Raw genomic sequence first — 14,665 nt, forward strand, 5'->3', positions numbered from 1 at the left:
GACACCGAGCCCCCCGGCCCGGCAGCTGCTCTCAGTGTCTGATTTTACCATTCAGTAGGCTTTGCTTACATATTCTGCAGTGTGTGTACAGTGCTTCCAACATACCTTTTACGGATTATACTCTTATACAGCGCCAGCACAGACTGCAGCACTTACTAATCCAGACAGGACATGTACATAAAACGCCACAGATTAGAAAGGAATACATGGTAAGACTGTCTGCAACCAAGGAGCCGGGGCCTGACCACAAGAGCTGACAATCTGAGGAGACAGCAATGCTGAATAACAGTCTACACTGCCTCACTAGATCCTTATACAGGTGGAGAATGAGGCCCTCACTGTACAGGCAAAGACCTGGAACGAGGACTGTGGAAAACAGATTAATATTAAAAAAAAGAGCCGTTAAAAGAGCCGGCTCTTTATGGTGAGCGGAGCCGAATGAGCCGGATCGCCAAAAAGAGCCGAACTTCCCATCACTACACCAGAGACAACAAATCTGTAATGGAGGCTTCCCTTCCTGCCTTTGCTGACAGAACACGCCCCCTCCCGGTATGACACGCCCCCGTAAATGACGTCACACCTGGAAGGAACCCATGCATTCTAGCATGACGTCACACCTGGAAGGATTCCATAGAATCTAGCATTTACCTAGAAAGCAGCAGTGTGTGGGTCGCTCTGTGTTTTGCTTGGTGACGGCCGATCATGTGTCCGTCCGGAGGGCGGGTAGGAGGGGTCAGGGGCCGGCTGAGGTCGGTGACCTTGCTCCTGCCCGCTGCCCTGCTCCTCCTGCTGTTCGTGTACTGCTGGCCCGGGCTCAGCGCCCTGCTGCTGCTGCTGTGTGTGATCGCCGGCTGGGCTCTCAGCTGCTCGGGCGGCCGCTGGTGGAGAATTCCTGAGGCCGCGGGGATGCAGAGACCTGTGCAGCTCCGGAGAGCGACCGCCCAGTGGACTCCTGCCTCCTTACTGCTACTGATGGACAGCTACCTGGGGAAGACGGAGCCGCCAGCCCGGGACCTGAGAGAAAGGCTCACAAGACCCAACCCCACGGTGCCGACCCCTGCCCGGCGCTTGTCGTTCAGGTGGGTGCTGCATGCTCGTATCTGAGTGCCAGGGACGTGTCTACCGTGGGACCCCATGTGTGTGGCGGCTGCCTGATAGCTATGCATGGAATAGAAGCCCCTATGGGGACCCTGTGGCCAGTAGTGGGGGGGGGGGTCCTGAGCACTGTGGTCAGTAGTGGGGGGGGGGGTCCTGAGCCCTGTGGTCAGTAGTGGGGGGGGGGTCCTGAGCCCTGTGGTCAGTAGTGGGGAGGGGGTCCTGAGCCCTGTGGTCAGTAGTGGGGAGGGGGTCCTGAGCCCTGTGGTCAGTCCTATGATCAGGCTCTTTGCCAGGGTCCTTTACTGACAGTGGGGGTCCCAGGGATTAGATGTGTAGCCCTTCTCTTACGGTTAGGCTAAGTTCACCGTGATAGTTCCGGAATTCCATTCCGTGGGAAAATCGCATTTTTAAATTCCCACGATTTTTCCCGCGGAAAAACAAGCATTTTGCAAGCGTAATTAGCTTGCAGAATGCTAGCGTTTTCCAAGCGATCTGGAGCATCGCTTGGAGAACTGATTGACAGGTTGGTCACACTCGTCAAACATAGTGTTTGACAAGTGTGACCAACTTGTTACTACTGAGGCCGCCAATGCAGCATCAGTAGTAAAAGATAAAATGTAAAAAATAGTAAAAAAAAAATTAAAAATGGTGTTATTATTACCTTCCGTCGTCCCGCGCAGCCTTCCCGCCTCTCTCCACGCTCTCATTCCCAGTATTCCTTTGCGAAAATGACCGCGAGACTTTGCCATCCCGCGAGAACTGACGTCATCACGGGCATTTTCGCAAAGGATTATTGGGAATGGGAGCGTGGAGAGAGGCGGGAAGGCTGCGCGGGACGTCGGAAGGTGAGAATAACAATATTTTTTATTTTAAATTCTATTTTTTTACAGGGATATGGTACCCAAAGCCCGGAGGACAATCTCCTCTCCTCCGGACCGTGGGTACCAAATGTTCTGCTTACTTTTCGCATGGTGTGCACAGCCACATGCGGAAAGTAAGCAGAAAAACGCATTCCTATGGGTGCGGGATCGCCGCGATTCCGCAAAATTAATGAGCATGCTGCGTTTTTTACCGCGAAGCGATTCCGCCGCGGTAAAAACTGCAGCATTGCGGAATCCCATAGGAACGCATGGGATGCTTATTTTTCGCGGCAAAATCGCGCGGTTAAAACCGCTGCGGAAATGCGAAAAAAACACCACGTGTGAACTCAGCCTAAAAGTGACATCTTCAGAAGGATTTGCACTACAATCCTAAAGATGAACGTATATCTCTGCATTAGGGCAGGGGTCTGATTTAGGAATTGGCTGTGAGCCGCCTCGTCTCCCTTCACTCGTGCTGCCGTCCTGAATTCGCATTTAGGTGCCCAGCGGAGTGGGGTCCCGGTCGGACCAGACTGGCGAGTTATATTATGGGCTCTCTGAAGATCATTTATCTGTAGTTTTTTTTGTCTAGACCCCTCTTATTACCACAAAATGGATATTTTTGGCGCCAGTTTACATGTTCAAGACCCGAGCTCCTGTCACTAGGCTGGTGTTGCCACAATCGTGACTTCTGTGCATGCACCATCAATGGTAGAATGTAGAGAAGTAGCCGCCTTACGCTTATAACGCCACTCACGTTCCTCTTTTTCTATTATTTTTTTTAGAGAAAAACTTGTATTCAAAGGAGGCTGTTTAATCGCTTCTGGGCCCCACAGAGAACAATGTACCGTACACGGCTGATGTGACTTCAGCTTCATAGTCCATGGCTGCCGACTTTATGCAGTTTATAGTATTGTCGGAGCGCGTGTCCGTTCTGATGGAATGTTGACTAGATGCGACTGTGGTCACAGGACACTATCCCTGAACCAGCACTAGTGTGGTTGGGACAGTGCTGCTGCAGAAGGGGAATATACAGTTGTGGCCAAAAGTATTGACACCCCTGCAATTCTGTCAGATAATACTCAGTTTCTTCCTGAAAATGATTGCAAACACAAATTCTTTGGTACTATTATCTTCATTTAATTTGTCTTAAATTAAAAAACACAAAACGAATCGTCCTAAAGCCAAATTGGATTTAATTCCACACCAAACATAAAAAAGAGGGTGGACAAACGTATTGGCACTGTTCGAAAAATCATGTGATGCTTCTCTAATTTGTGGAATTAACAGCACCTGTAACTTACCTGTGGCACCTAACAGGTGTTGGCAATAACTAAATCACACTTGCAGCCAGTTGACATGGATTAAAGTTGACTCAACCTCTGTCCTGTGTCCTTGTGTGTACCACATTGAGCATGGAGAAAAGAAAGAAGACCAAAGAACTGTCTGAGGACTTGAGAAACCAAATTGTGAGGAAGCATGAGCAATCTCAAGGCTACAAGTCCATCTCCAAAGACCTGAATGTTCCTGTGTCTACTGTACGCAGTGTCATCAAGAAGTTTAAAGCCCTTGGCACTGTGGCTAACCTCCCTAGATGTGGACGGAAAAGAAAAATTGACAAGAGATTTCAACGCAAGATTGTGCGGATGTTGGATAAAGAACCTCGACTAACATCCAAACAAGTTCAAGCTGCCCTGCAGTCCGAGGGTACAACGGTGTCAACCCGTACTATCCGTCGGCGTCTGAACGTAAAGGGACTGTATGGTAGGAGACCCAGGAAGACCCCACTTCTTACCCCGAGATATAAAAAAGCCAGGCTGGAGTTTGCCAAAACTTACCTGAAAAAGCCTACAACGTTTTGGAAGAATGTTCTCTGGTCAGATGAGACAAAAGTAGAGCTTTTTGGACAAAGGCATCAACATAGAGTTTACAGGAGTAAAAAAGAGGCATTCAAAGAAAAGAACACGGTCCCTACAGTCAAACATGGCGGAGGTTCCCTGATGTTTTGGGGTTGCTTTGGTGCCTCTGGCACTGGACTGCTTGACCGTGTGCATGGCATTATGAAGTCAGAAGACTACCAACAAATTTTGCAGCATAATGTAGGACCCAGTGTGAGAGAGCTGGGTCTCCCTCAGAGGTCATGGGTCTTCCAGCAGGACAATGACCCAATACACATTTCAAAAAGCACTAGAAAATGGTCTGAGAGAAAGCACTGGAGACGTCTAAGGTGGCCAGCAATGAGTCCAGACCTGAATCCCATAGAACACCTGTGGAGAGATCTAAAAATGGCAGTTTGGAGAAGGCACCCTTCAAATATCAGGGACCTGGAGCAGTTTGCCAAAGAAGAATGGTCTAAAATTCCAGCAGAGCATTGTAAGAAACTCTTTGATGGTTACTGGAAGCGGTTGGTCGCAGTTATTTTGGCTAAAGGTTGTGCAACCAAGTATTAGGCTGAGGGTGCCAATACTTTTGTCTGGCCCATTTTTGGAGTTTTGTGTGAAATAATCAATGTTTTGCTTTTTGCTTCATTCTCTTTTGTGTTTTTTCATTTAAGACAAATGAAGATAATACCAAAGAATTTGTGATTGCAATCATTTTCAGGAAGAAACTGAGTATTATCTGACAGAATTGCAGGGTTGTCAATACTTTTGGCCACAACTGTACAGTGTTTTCTATGAAGCCCTGAATTGGTTAAGCAGAGGTGGTGAATGCATCTACAAGTCTGAGTACCAGTGTTCACCCCACAGCCATTGAACATGTGCCATCTCCTCTGAAGGGAAGGAGATTAACCTGATATCCACATGTATGGAAATTACATTGGAGGTCTCCATTGGAGGTCTCGCACATTGATGACCGTCTGATATGACTGATTTATCTTCTACTGCTGTCCTATCGATTCCTTAAAGGGAATCTGTCACCCCATTTTTGGACTATCAGCTGCCGTCACTGCCTACAGCATTCTGTAATGCTGTAAATAAGCCCCCCCCCACACCGATGTAACCTGAAAGATAAGAAAAATGAGTTATATTATACTCACCCAGGGGCAGTCCGGGTCCGAAGGGTGTCGAGGTCCGGCACCTTCCAGCGGTGACGTCCTCTTCTTTGCTTCCCGTCGTGGCGCACTGCTCTGCCCTGTTGAGGAGAGAGTACTGGTCCGGCGCCTGCGCACTGCAGGTCAGAGAGGTCCGGCGCCTGCGCACTGCATTACTTTACTCTGCCCTCAACAGGGCAGAGCAATGCGTTGGGAAGCAGAGAAGAGGACGTCACCGTTAGAAGTTGGGAGGCGCCAGACTGCGACACCCTCCGGACACGGACCGCCCCTGGTTGAGTATAATATAACTTTTTTTTTTTTTTTTACTTCTTTCAGGTTACATCGGTGGGGGGGGGCTTATCTACAGCATTACAGAATGCTGTAGATAAGCCCCTGATGGCGGTGCCGGCAGCTGATAGTCCAAAAATGGGGTGACAAACAGGGTGGATAATATGGATCTATATTAAAGCTTTTTTTTTCTCCATCTCTAGGGAGACTCCTATTGTAATTAACCGGACGTTCATGAGCCCATGCAGGCGGTACCCTACCCACCAGCCCCAATCCAGTATGCCGGGATCTCTTCCTCCTGTGTATATAGATGGCTTTCCAAGAAAACCTCTGCTGTCTCCTAAACATTCTCAGATGTGCAGTCCTGAGACAGTGAAAATTGCCCGTCCTGATGCGAATATTGCTCGATCGCCAGTGTAAGTGATCTGCTGTTCTAGGAGTTTTTCAGAGGTTGGGGGTGCTGAAGGTGTTTTTATATGGAGTAAAGTGGGATTTAGGCCACTGCCACAGTAAGTTGGATGGCTTGGTTGCAGTGAAGCTGCTCTTCCTAAACCTAGCGCCTGATTCTGTTAATCATCTTTTTCCTCCCCTTCTTCCAAGAGTCATAACGTTGTTATTTTTTGTCCACTTAGGCCTCTTTCACACATCAGTATCATACTTAAGGGTAGATACATATGACTACCCTGCTCAGATCTCTGCTATTACAGATGACTGACGAAAATTGTATCCCAGGCTACAAATAATAGTGCCTGGCTCAACCTTCAGCTGTGAACTGGTCATGTTTGAGGTCATGCCCAGTTCATACCTGATAAAGTCACAGTATAGGTGATGGGGTTGGGTGTCGACTACAATCTACTATGCCTTGTGGCTTCAGTATATGCAGTGTGTAAGTGTCTGACTCTTATGCCAACAAATAGAAAAAAAATTACTTTAAAAAATAAAAATTGACACTTCGCTTGTAAAAAAAAAAAAAAAAATTGCATCGGGAAGTTCATTGTCGAATATCTAAGACTCCCGCAGTTCCTAACACGTCCACGTCTGGGAAGGTCTACGGGACTTGGGGTGTGTGTTTTTCGTATGGCGCAAGTTAGAATCTTTCAAACTTTTACTGATGTCAAAGATCAGAGCTACAGGTCTTCTCACCAGCTCAGTTCTGAAATTCTGTAGTAGTTGTCATTTGATTTCCTTATTTCTTGTAGGGACGACACGCATGAAACGGGCCTCTCTACCCCAGTGAAATCAGGCAGTGGGAATCAGTTGGAGGACTGTAAGTTACACTGCTGCTGTCAACTTTGTAAAACGTAATATGAAGTGTATGTGTTGGTGCTTACGTATATTATGCTAGCCATTGCAAAAGTTTGCGGAAGTGTATTTTGGTGGCATCAGACCAGTAGACTTCGTAGCTGACCAGAATGGGGTGCTGCTTGCTTCCGACATATTATTCCTCATTTTCTCCTGAAATATATAGATGCTGCAATCAGAGGCTTTTCACTTTCCGCATTGAAGTAAACCTGCATGCTCCTCCATGCCAATGCCACAGTTATAAGCAAGTGTCCGCTTTAATAACTGACTTTTCCTCCTGTTCTCAAACGTTTGTGTGCTTTCAAAAGCAATATGAAGGAAAAGTGTAGCAGATGCCCATGGCAACTAATTACATCTATCAAAAGTTGACTTTCCTTTTTTATTTTTTATTTTTCTCCCTTAGTTAACACCACTTCGTCCTCCAAGTCTTCTGCTGTAAAATCATCTGATAATAGAAGTAGTGGGTCACGTAGGAAGAAGGTTTTGTTGGTGTGTTTAAGGCGTGATCCTTACCCACTGGTAAATACTTGTATCTGTTCTTACCCATTGACCCTTTTTCCTCCTTCATGAGGTGTTCATAAGTGTTCTTCTCCCCGTAGCCCCCACCACCTATTCCTGGATATAACGTTACATCTAAGGATCTGGATAATGAGAAAAAGGCATTTTTACAGAGGCTTAACAAGGCACTGGAAGAACCTGCTGGTGAGTATTTTGGTTACTAGATGGTGAATTGGTGAAACCTTGTCCAAATTACACGGATTTATTTATTTTTATTTTTTTTTAAGATCTTATCCTTGTCACCTCTACTCCACCAATGACCACTACGGTTACTGCATCACCTCTCTTTATTTTAGCTAATACCACATCTGCTCTGACATCACAGTCCTCTACAGCAAGCAGTAACCCCTTACTACAGAGCCTAGCAAAAATGCAAAGCAAGGAGGGTTCACAAGGTGAGGATGCTGATGATGTCTCAGCATGTATGACAATATGGGGTCTAAGCTCCCCTATCCACAGGGGGTGTTGCAGCTCAGTACCATTCACTTTTTTCAGTTTTGCGTTTTCGTTTTTTTGCTACCCTTCGTCTCGGAGTCTTAACTTTTGTATCTTTCCATCAATATGGCCATGTGAGGCTTGTTTTTTGCGGGATGAGTTGTACTTTTTAAACGACACCATCGGTTTTACCATGTCATGTACTAGAAAATGGGAAAATTCCAAGTGTGGTGAAATTGCAATAAAGTGCAATCCATACTTGTTTTTTGTTTAACTTTGTTGCTAGGTTCACTAACTGCTAAAACTGACCTGCCATTATAATTCTCCAGGTCATTACGAGTTCATAGACACCAAACATGACTAGGTTTTTTTATCTAAGTGGTGAAAAAAATTCCAAACTTTGTTAAAAAAAAATTGCGCTACTTTCGATGCCCATAGCGTCTCCATTTTTTGTGATCTCGGGTTGGGTGAGGGCTTGCTTTTTGCTTCCTGAGCTGTCGTTTTTAATGATACCAATTTGGTGCAGATACGATCTTTTGATCGCCAGTTACTGCATTTTAATGCAAAGTTGCGGCAACCAAAAACGTAATTCTGGTGTTTTGACTTTTTCTCGCTACGCCGTTTAGCAATCAGGATAATCCATTTTTTCTTTTTGGGCGATTCTGAACGCAGCGATTCCAAATGTGTGGTTATTTTTTTTTTTTATTTTGAATGGGGCGAAAAGGAGGTGATTTGAACTTTTTTTTTTAATAGTTTCCAAAAAGGTCTATGGTCAGGAATGGAACCATTTTATTGGGGGAGAGGGGAGCAACATTTGTGGCAACCCTCTCAGACCAAACTTTTCTACATCACTGGTTGTTATCCAGTGTATAGTCATGACAATGTGGAAGAGCCGTAGACTGAAAGGACTCTCCTCATATGTTTAAATTGCAAAGTGTCGTTTTGTAAGATGGGACAGTCGTTGCATGTGAAATTATAAATGGAAAGTGATGGCATATCACTACAATATTCCACCACTTTGGGGGATTTGGTCTCCTAGGATCTACAGCTCTGGTGTATCCCTTTAGACTGTTCAGTGTGTCTCACTGCACATGTGGGAGGCCAGAAGCTCCGCTCTGCGGGGAGTACTTAGACTGGCAGGTAGGGCTAAATCACTGCTGCAGCACTTTTTTTTTTTTTTTTGTTTTTTGTTCTCAAGATCAGTGGTGGTCACACGTACAATGTGACATTTCTAATCAAAATGCTGCTTGTAAGCCCTGGCAAAAGTGTATAACTGAGACCTGATGTGCTGTCATCTAAAATGCCTTTGTTTTGTCCTTCAGAGCCTGTACAAACTGTTGCTGCAGACTTTCCAAATCAGAAGGGGATCTCGTTGGGTTTGTCTCCTAAAGATGTTTCTGGTGAGAATGTTTCCCTCAAGCTGGTGTCCCCACAAGCTACAGCTGCTACAGCAAACCCAATGACTTTCGGCACAATGAATAGCACACAAACAAACAGTACCCCCGCAGCAAGCCAGTTTGGAGCTTCAAAGCCCTTCTCTTTCGGGGGAAAAAACAACCAGTCCTGTGTCCTTTGCATCCACAAAGCTGTGCCTGCTCCAGCTATGACTTTTGGAAACTCTTCTGCAGCTCAGAATAGCACACTTGGGACCCCTGGACCAACAGAAAACAAGCTGTCTTTTGGTGAGTGTAAAATTGTCCTTGAGTCAAATATGATTTTCATAGTTTTTGCAATATTTTACAATATTTTATTGAAAGCTGTTTATTGATACAACAGGGCATTAAGAGTTGCCCACACTTTCTGGCCAAGGTTAATAAAGGAGATGTCAAGCAGCGAACTATATCACAGGAGCTGCCTTATGAGGGTTTATTTATTTCTGTGAACAAGCCCTTTCTAAGGGATTCTCATGTGTTATTCAGGAGCGCACTGCTCTTCACATCTGGGTTTCTTATTGCTGAGGGACAGTGCACTCCCGAATATTGAGGTAACTGAGCCGTTGGCCCGAGTGCAGGGGCGCCTAATCTGGCTGGATCTAGTGATCTTCAGAGATTAATGTAAAGTTAATTTACAGCCACCAATTTTAAAAATGTATGGCCATAAGGCAATCACTTTTTAATAAGTCCATCCTGATGTGGTGAGTAACCAAACTTCACCTGGAGAATAGGCTTTGGCACCTCTACTATTCCCTCTTGACCTTCTGGCTCGTGCACTTCAGGTTTCCTTACTGTAATCTGTAAAAGCTGTTGCAAAATGGTCTGCTACAAGGCATGGAAAGTCTGTGTAAAACATAGATTGGTTCCTAATTTGAAAATATCTATATTTGCCCACGAGCAGCATAAGTGTGCTGACGGGATCCCCTTTATTGACTGGCCAGGCCGAAGTGTCAGACTGGCTTATGAGTTGAATGTCTCTTAATTCTAATTATTCCATATGATCTCTTTACCTATAGGGACACCTGCTACACCATTTGGTCAGCATGCCTCTCATGCACCCATTAATTTTGGGACTCCAACCTCCTCGGTTGGCAGCCCTGCCTCCACCTCATTTGGTAAGATGCATGTTTTGACTGGCTATGATACGACATGTTGTAGCGGACAGCAAGGCACTCAAAATTTCAGAAAATCCGTGGAGGTGCACAAGTAGGATATGCAGCCGTAATACTAATAATAATGATGAACTTGGCACTCAAATGCGTGAAAAAATTGATTCCATTTTATTGGCATCCAAATCGCATGTATTCTAAGCGTTTTCGGTCCTTCATAGGACCTTCATCAGAGAATTGTCAATATGATTTACTGTTTAAAGACAAATGTAAAAGAAAACAGAAAAAAAAATAAATATCACATGATGCACAAAAGAAAGTTAGGCAACAAAAGAAAAAATACATAACAAGTTACGTCGAATAAGCATATATACAGTCCTGCATTTTAGAGACTGTTACACAAAGACGTGTAATGCACAATCCGCGAAGATATACGTGAAAATTGATGTTAAGAAAAAAAACAACCATACTATTATTGGTTAAAGTGAGGAAGTTGAAGTGAAGCACCTCTGGAATAGAAAAGAAGTCAAAAATCAATATGGTAGTGCCTATATCATATGTGGTCTGAATATGTTGGTCCTCCTAGGAGGAAAAAGGGAAGAGTAAGGTTAGGCAATATGATGGTGCAATATATATTTTCATTACATACGTGCACAATCCATTTTATACATGAGAGGTAAGGTGTAAAACTCCCTATTTTACCTGGATGCTGCTTTAGAAGCTATGTATTTTAGATAGCGCTATTGTAATGTGACATAAGTCGCTATGGGATGGCGCTGGAAAGGAGGGAGAAAACAACAAATATTGAGTATACACAGGTTGTATATTTAAGGTGCCATATGTAGAGTCAGCCCCTTACTTTACCTGCGTTGGTGGCCCCTTGTGACTTGCGGTATGTACCGCTTTGAGCAGAGGACGCCATGGTCTGGCGTCTGCTTCCGGGTATTTAACCCGGTGGGAACGCCCCCTTAGACCGCGTCATCGCAGTCACATGGTACCGCTGTGTGGGCCTGCGCTATGTGTATGAAGCAAATATTGGAACGCGTCACAGCGGTCACCTGACCCCGCTGTCCGCGCCTGCGCTGAGTGTAAAGATCAGGGCACAAGTGGTGCCCATGTCACTGAGAGAGATCAAAGATGTAAACAGTGTTAATGGACCACATTCTAGTGGTCACACAATCAGGGTGTATGTGAGCCATGACTGTAAGAAAACAGCATTTGTATTGGTGCATAAGGGATTTCTGATACTGCGTTTCAGTTGAATATGTATATTATATAGACCTGTACCTCTTTGATTCTCTTAGCATTAGTAATTACAAAGTCATACAAATAAAGGCATTCCCTATAATGTAGAGGTTGGTGAGGTGTATATCATACCAAGTAGACAGAGGTGCCCAGTGGGGAGATGAAGAGTAGGTCTAACAATTCTATTTAGAGAAAAAGAGAGAGAATATATAATTAATAATCAATGAATATGTATAAATAACATTAAAACTAGAGGTAAATGCACATTACACAGGTACCCGGTGTTTCACAGGAACCTCTGAATATCATAGTCTCTATTCAGTCCTTTTGGCTGAAGAGTGAAAATCCAATAGGCCTCCCTTCTCTTGAGGGTCTTAGTCCTATCCTGACCCCTCCTGTTGGGTTCAATCTGATCCAAAACTTGGAATTTGAGTTGAGAAATATTATGTCCTTTATCCAGGAAGTGGTACGGTAAAGAGAGAGGAGTCCTTTTACACCTTATGTTTGATTTGTGTTGGGATATTCTATCCCTTACCATTTGGGTCGTTTCCCCAACATAGGCCAGGCCACATGGGCATTTTATCAAATATATAACATATGTGGTCTCACATGTATAAAATCCTTTGACCCGGAATGGCTTGTCCAGTCTGTGGATGAAAGATTTGGTTCCCTGTTTGTATGTTATTACACTGTAAACATGCTAGACATGGAAAAGTTCCCTGTTTCTGTGTCCAGAGAAATCTCAGTCTCGGTACTATTATGTTTGAACCTGCATCTGCTTTAACTAACATGTCCTTTAAATTTTTTAGTCTGCGATAGCATGAAAGGAAGGGTTGTTGAAACTCCGGTATTTCAGGGTAACTGTTAGTAAGTATGCTCCAGTGTTTATTGATAGTGGCCTGTATTTTTCTGGAATAGGGATGAAATGTATTTACAAATGGTATACGTTTGTTGGAATTTATAGTCCTAGGATTCCTATTAGAGCTAGGTTCTGTCAATAGTCCACTGGGGTACCCCCTTTCGGTGAATTTGTGTGTCATTTCCTCTAATCTCAATTTCTTTGTCTCAACATTAGTTACAATCCTATTGATCCTACAGTACTGGGATCTGGGGATTGATTTCTTAATAGCCGGGGGATGAAAGCTGTTAAAGTGTAGAATGCTGTTCCTATCCGTCAGTTTAACGTATAGGTCAATTGATAATTCTCCCCCCTCGTTCTACAGACCAACGTATCCAAGAAGCTCATCTTTTCAGTGCTATGTTGAAGGCTAAATCTCAATTCGGGCCAAATGTTATTAATGTGGTGATCAAATTGTAACAGAGTGTCAATGGGGCCATTCCAAACACAAAAAATATAGTCAATGAATCTAACCCACACGCTCGAGTGCTGTGAAAACAGAGGGTGGGTGTATACAAAATTCTCCTGAAAAAAAAGCCATATAAGCAATGGCATACGGGGGCGCTACGTGTGACCCCATTGCGGTGCCCTGTCTCTGGATGTAGAAAGTATCTTGAAATAAAAAGTAATTTTCTTTAAATACCAATCCTAAAAGGTCAGAACAAAGGTTACAAATGTTGGGGTCAATGCCCGCTTGCTCTAAGAGTATGTTTGTGGCCCTCATGCCCTTCTCATGTGTTATGGACGTGTATAGACTATTGAAGGGGGGGAAGGGGACCCAGGGTTTTAATGAGGGTTAGAAAGTCATTAGTGTCCTTAAGGTAAGATTTTGTTGTTATGATTAATGGTGTGAGGATCTTCTCTAACAACATAACGGGTGGTGATAAAATAGAGTCTGTAGGGGACACAATAGGACGCCCTGGTGGTTTATCCAACCTTTTGTGGATCTTTGGTAGAATGTAAAAAACGGGTATAATCGGGTCCGTTTTCAAAAGAAATTCCCCCAGTTTTTTATCTATAGTACCATCTTTCAGATGATGATCTATGATTGGTTGTATCTTGTTGATAATGGAATTGAGTGGATTGCATGGAATGATCCCATATACCGTGTCATTTAGCTGTCTATTAATTTCAGTAAGGTCGTCTGTCCTATCCATGATCACTATGGCCCCTCCTTTATCAGCTGGTTTTATGACCAGTGATTTGTCTGAGGATAGATCATCAAGAGCCGCTTTTTCTTGCTTAGACAAATTATTGTGGTAATGAAATCCCCCTTGATTGACTTCCCTATTGAAATGTTGTATGTCACTTTCCACTAGTGAAATGAAGGTTTCCACTGGTGGGTTCCCCCTAGGGCACATGAATGAACTATGTGTACGGAGTCCCAACTCCTTGAATTGTAATAATGATGAGGTGGCCTGAACCGTCGGTACAGTAGGTTGTTTTGATAAATGAACCTTTAGCCTAAGGTTTCTAAAGAACCTGTGTAAGTCCATATTAAGTTCAAAGAAGTCAAACTTGTATGATGGACAAAAGAATAACCCTTTCTGGAGTAATGACAACTGATTTGTGTTCAGATTTTTAGAGGAAATATTAACTACTAATGGTGTATTACCTGTGATCTGGTTGTTACGTTGATTCTGGCTTCCCCGGTTGCATTGGCCGCCCCGCCTCGTCTTCCTCTTAGGCGGCCCCGGTTGTGGCCTAAAAAAAACGTGGAGGTAGCGCTGTTGGTTGTACCAGATCTGCTGTCTGCTGATCCAGACGAACTTTGTGAGGGGCAACGTCTGGGGAAACGTTGTGTATCCCGCCATCCGTATACTCGGTTTTGCAAGTAATCTTCAGAATCCTGTAGGAATTTCGATCGTTTCTTCTTTTCCAGATCTGACTTGTGTGAAAGCATATTTTCTCCTTCGTCTCATTGGGGGACACAGGTACTGTGGGTGTATGCCACCGCCGCCTGGAGGCTGACACCAAGTGAAAAAAAGAGGTTAGCTCCTCCGCCGCCGTATACACCCTCGCCCCGATTGCGGGCGAAAACCAGTTTTATGCTTAGTGTCCGTTGGAGGCACACACGTCTGTTTTTCTCCAGACTTTTTCTCTTTTTTTCTATGAAAATAAGACAGGGGCGACGGACCCGATTGAAAAGGTTCGATCTCCCCAAACCATCAACGGGTGAGCACGTGCGAGTGTCCCTCCACGTATAGTCTCCCGTGACGTGGGACATGATGCCGGACTTAGCCCTGACCACCCCTAGGTAGTGAAACCATGGGCTGTACAGAGGCACAAGACAGTCTGAGCGACCCCCCCACTGCTCCACCAACGCTAGATGGCTGTGCTGCAAGGTGGTGGACGGTCCCTCTCCTCATCCCTGAAGGGAGGATGGAGCTAGGGTGCTTGCACCGTCC

The 14,665-nt window shown here is 44.6% G+C and overlaps 1 protein-coding gene and 1 long non-coding RNA gene across 7 annotated transcripts in view; one reads left to right on the forward strand and one right to left on the reverse strand.

The window, feature by feature from the left end:
• The first annotated feature begins 702 nt into the window (after positions 1-702).
• LOC141080491 (uncharacterized) overlaps positions 703-14,665 on the forward strand; it is a 119,013-nt gene continuing 105,050 nt past the window's right edge. For 4 of the 6 annotated variants that reach the window (XR_012228940.1, XR_012228941.1, XR_012228939.1 and 1 more), the window contains exons 1-8: positions 703-1,079; positions 5,481-5,693; positions 6,477-6,544; positions 6,983-7,098; positions 7,179-7,281; positions 7,365-7,532; positions 8,895-9,254; positions 10,022-10,120. Coding sequence is in view for 1 of the 6 variants with exons in the window: in XM_073565738.1 (XP_073421839.1) it covers positions 703-1,079; positions 5,481-5,693; positions 6,477-6,544; positions 6,983-7,098; positions 7,179-7,281; positions 7,365-7,532; positions 8,895-9,254; positions 10,022-10,120 (1,504 nt within the window). In the remaining 5 variants the exon portion in view is untranslated. The remainder of the gene's footprint in view (positions 1,080-5,480; positions 5,694-6,476; positions 6,545-6,982; positions 7,099-7,178; positions 7,282-7,364; positions 7,533-8,894; positions 9,255-10,021; positions 10,121-14,665) is intronic. The other 2 variants (XR_012228942.1, XR_012228943.1) reach the window with 2 other exon arrangements.
• Positions 10,287-11,097, reverse strand: LOC141078136 (uncharacterized). Its single transcript, XR_012227665.1, has 3 exons — positions 10,979-11,097; positions 10,817-10,890; positions 10,287-10,696 (listed from the first exon to the last, which is right to left on the reverse strand). It is a non-coding gene; the product is annotated as an uncharacterized lncRNA (long non-coding RNA).

Source organism: Dendrobates tinctorius, unplaced genomic scaffold, assembly GCF_039654945.1.
Source record: "Dendrobates tinctorius isolate UK_male_01 unplaced genomic scaffold, ASM3965494v1 ptg000016l, whole genome shotgun sequence".
NCBI lineage: Eukaryota > Metazoa > Chordata > Amphibia > Anura > Dendrobatidae > Dendrobates > Dendrobates tinctorius.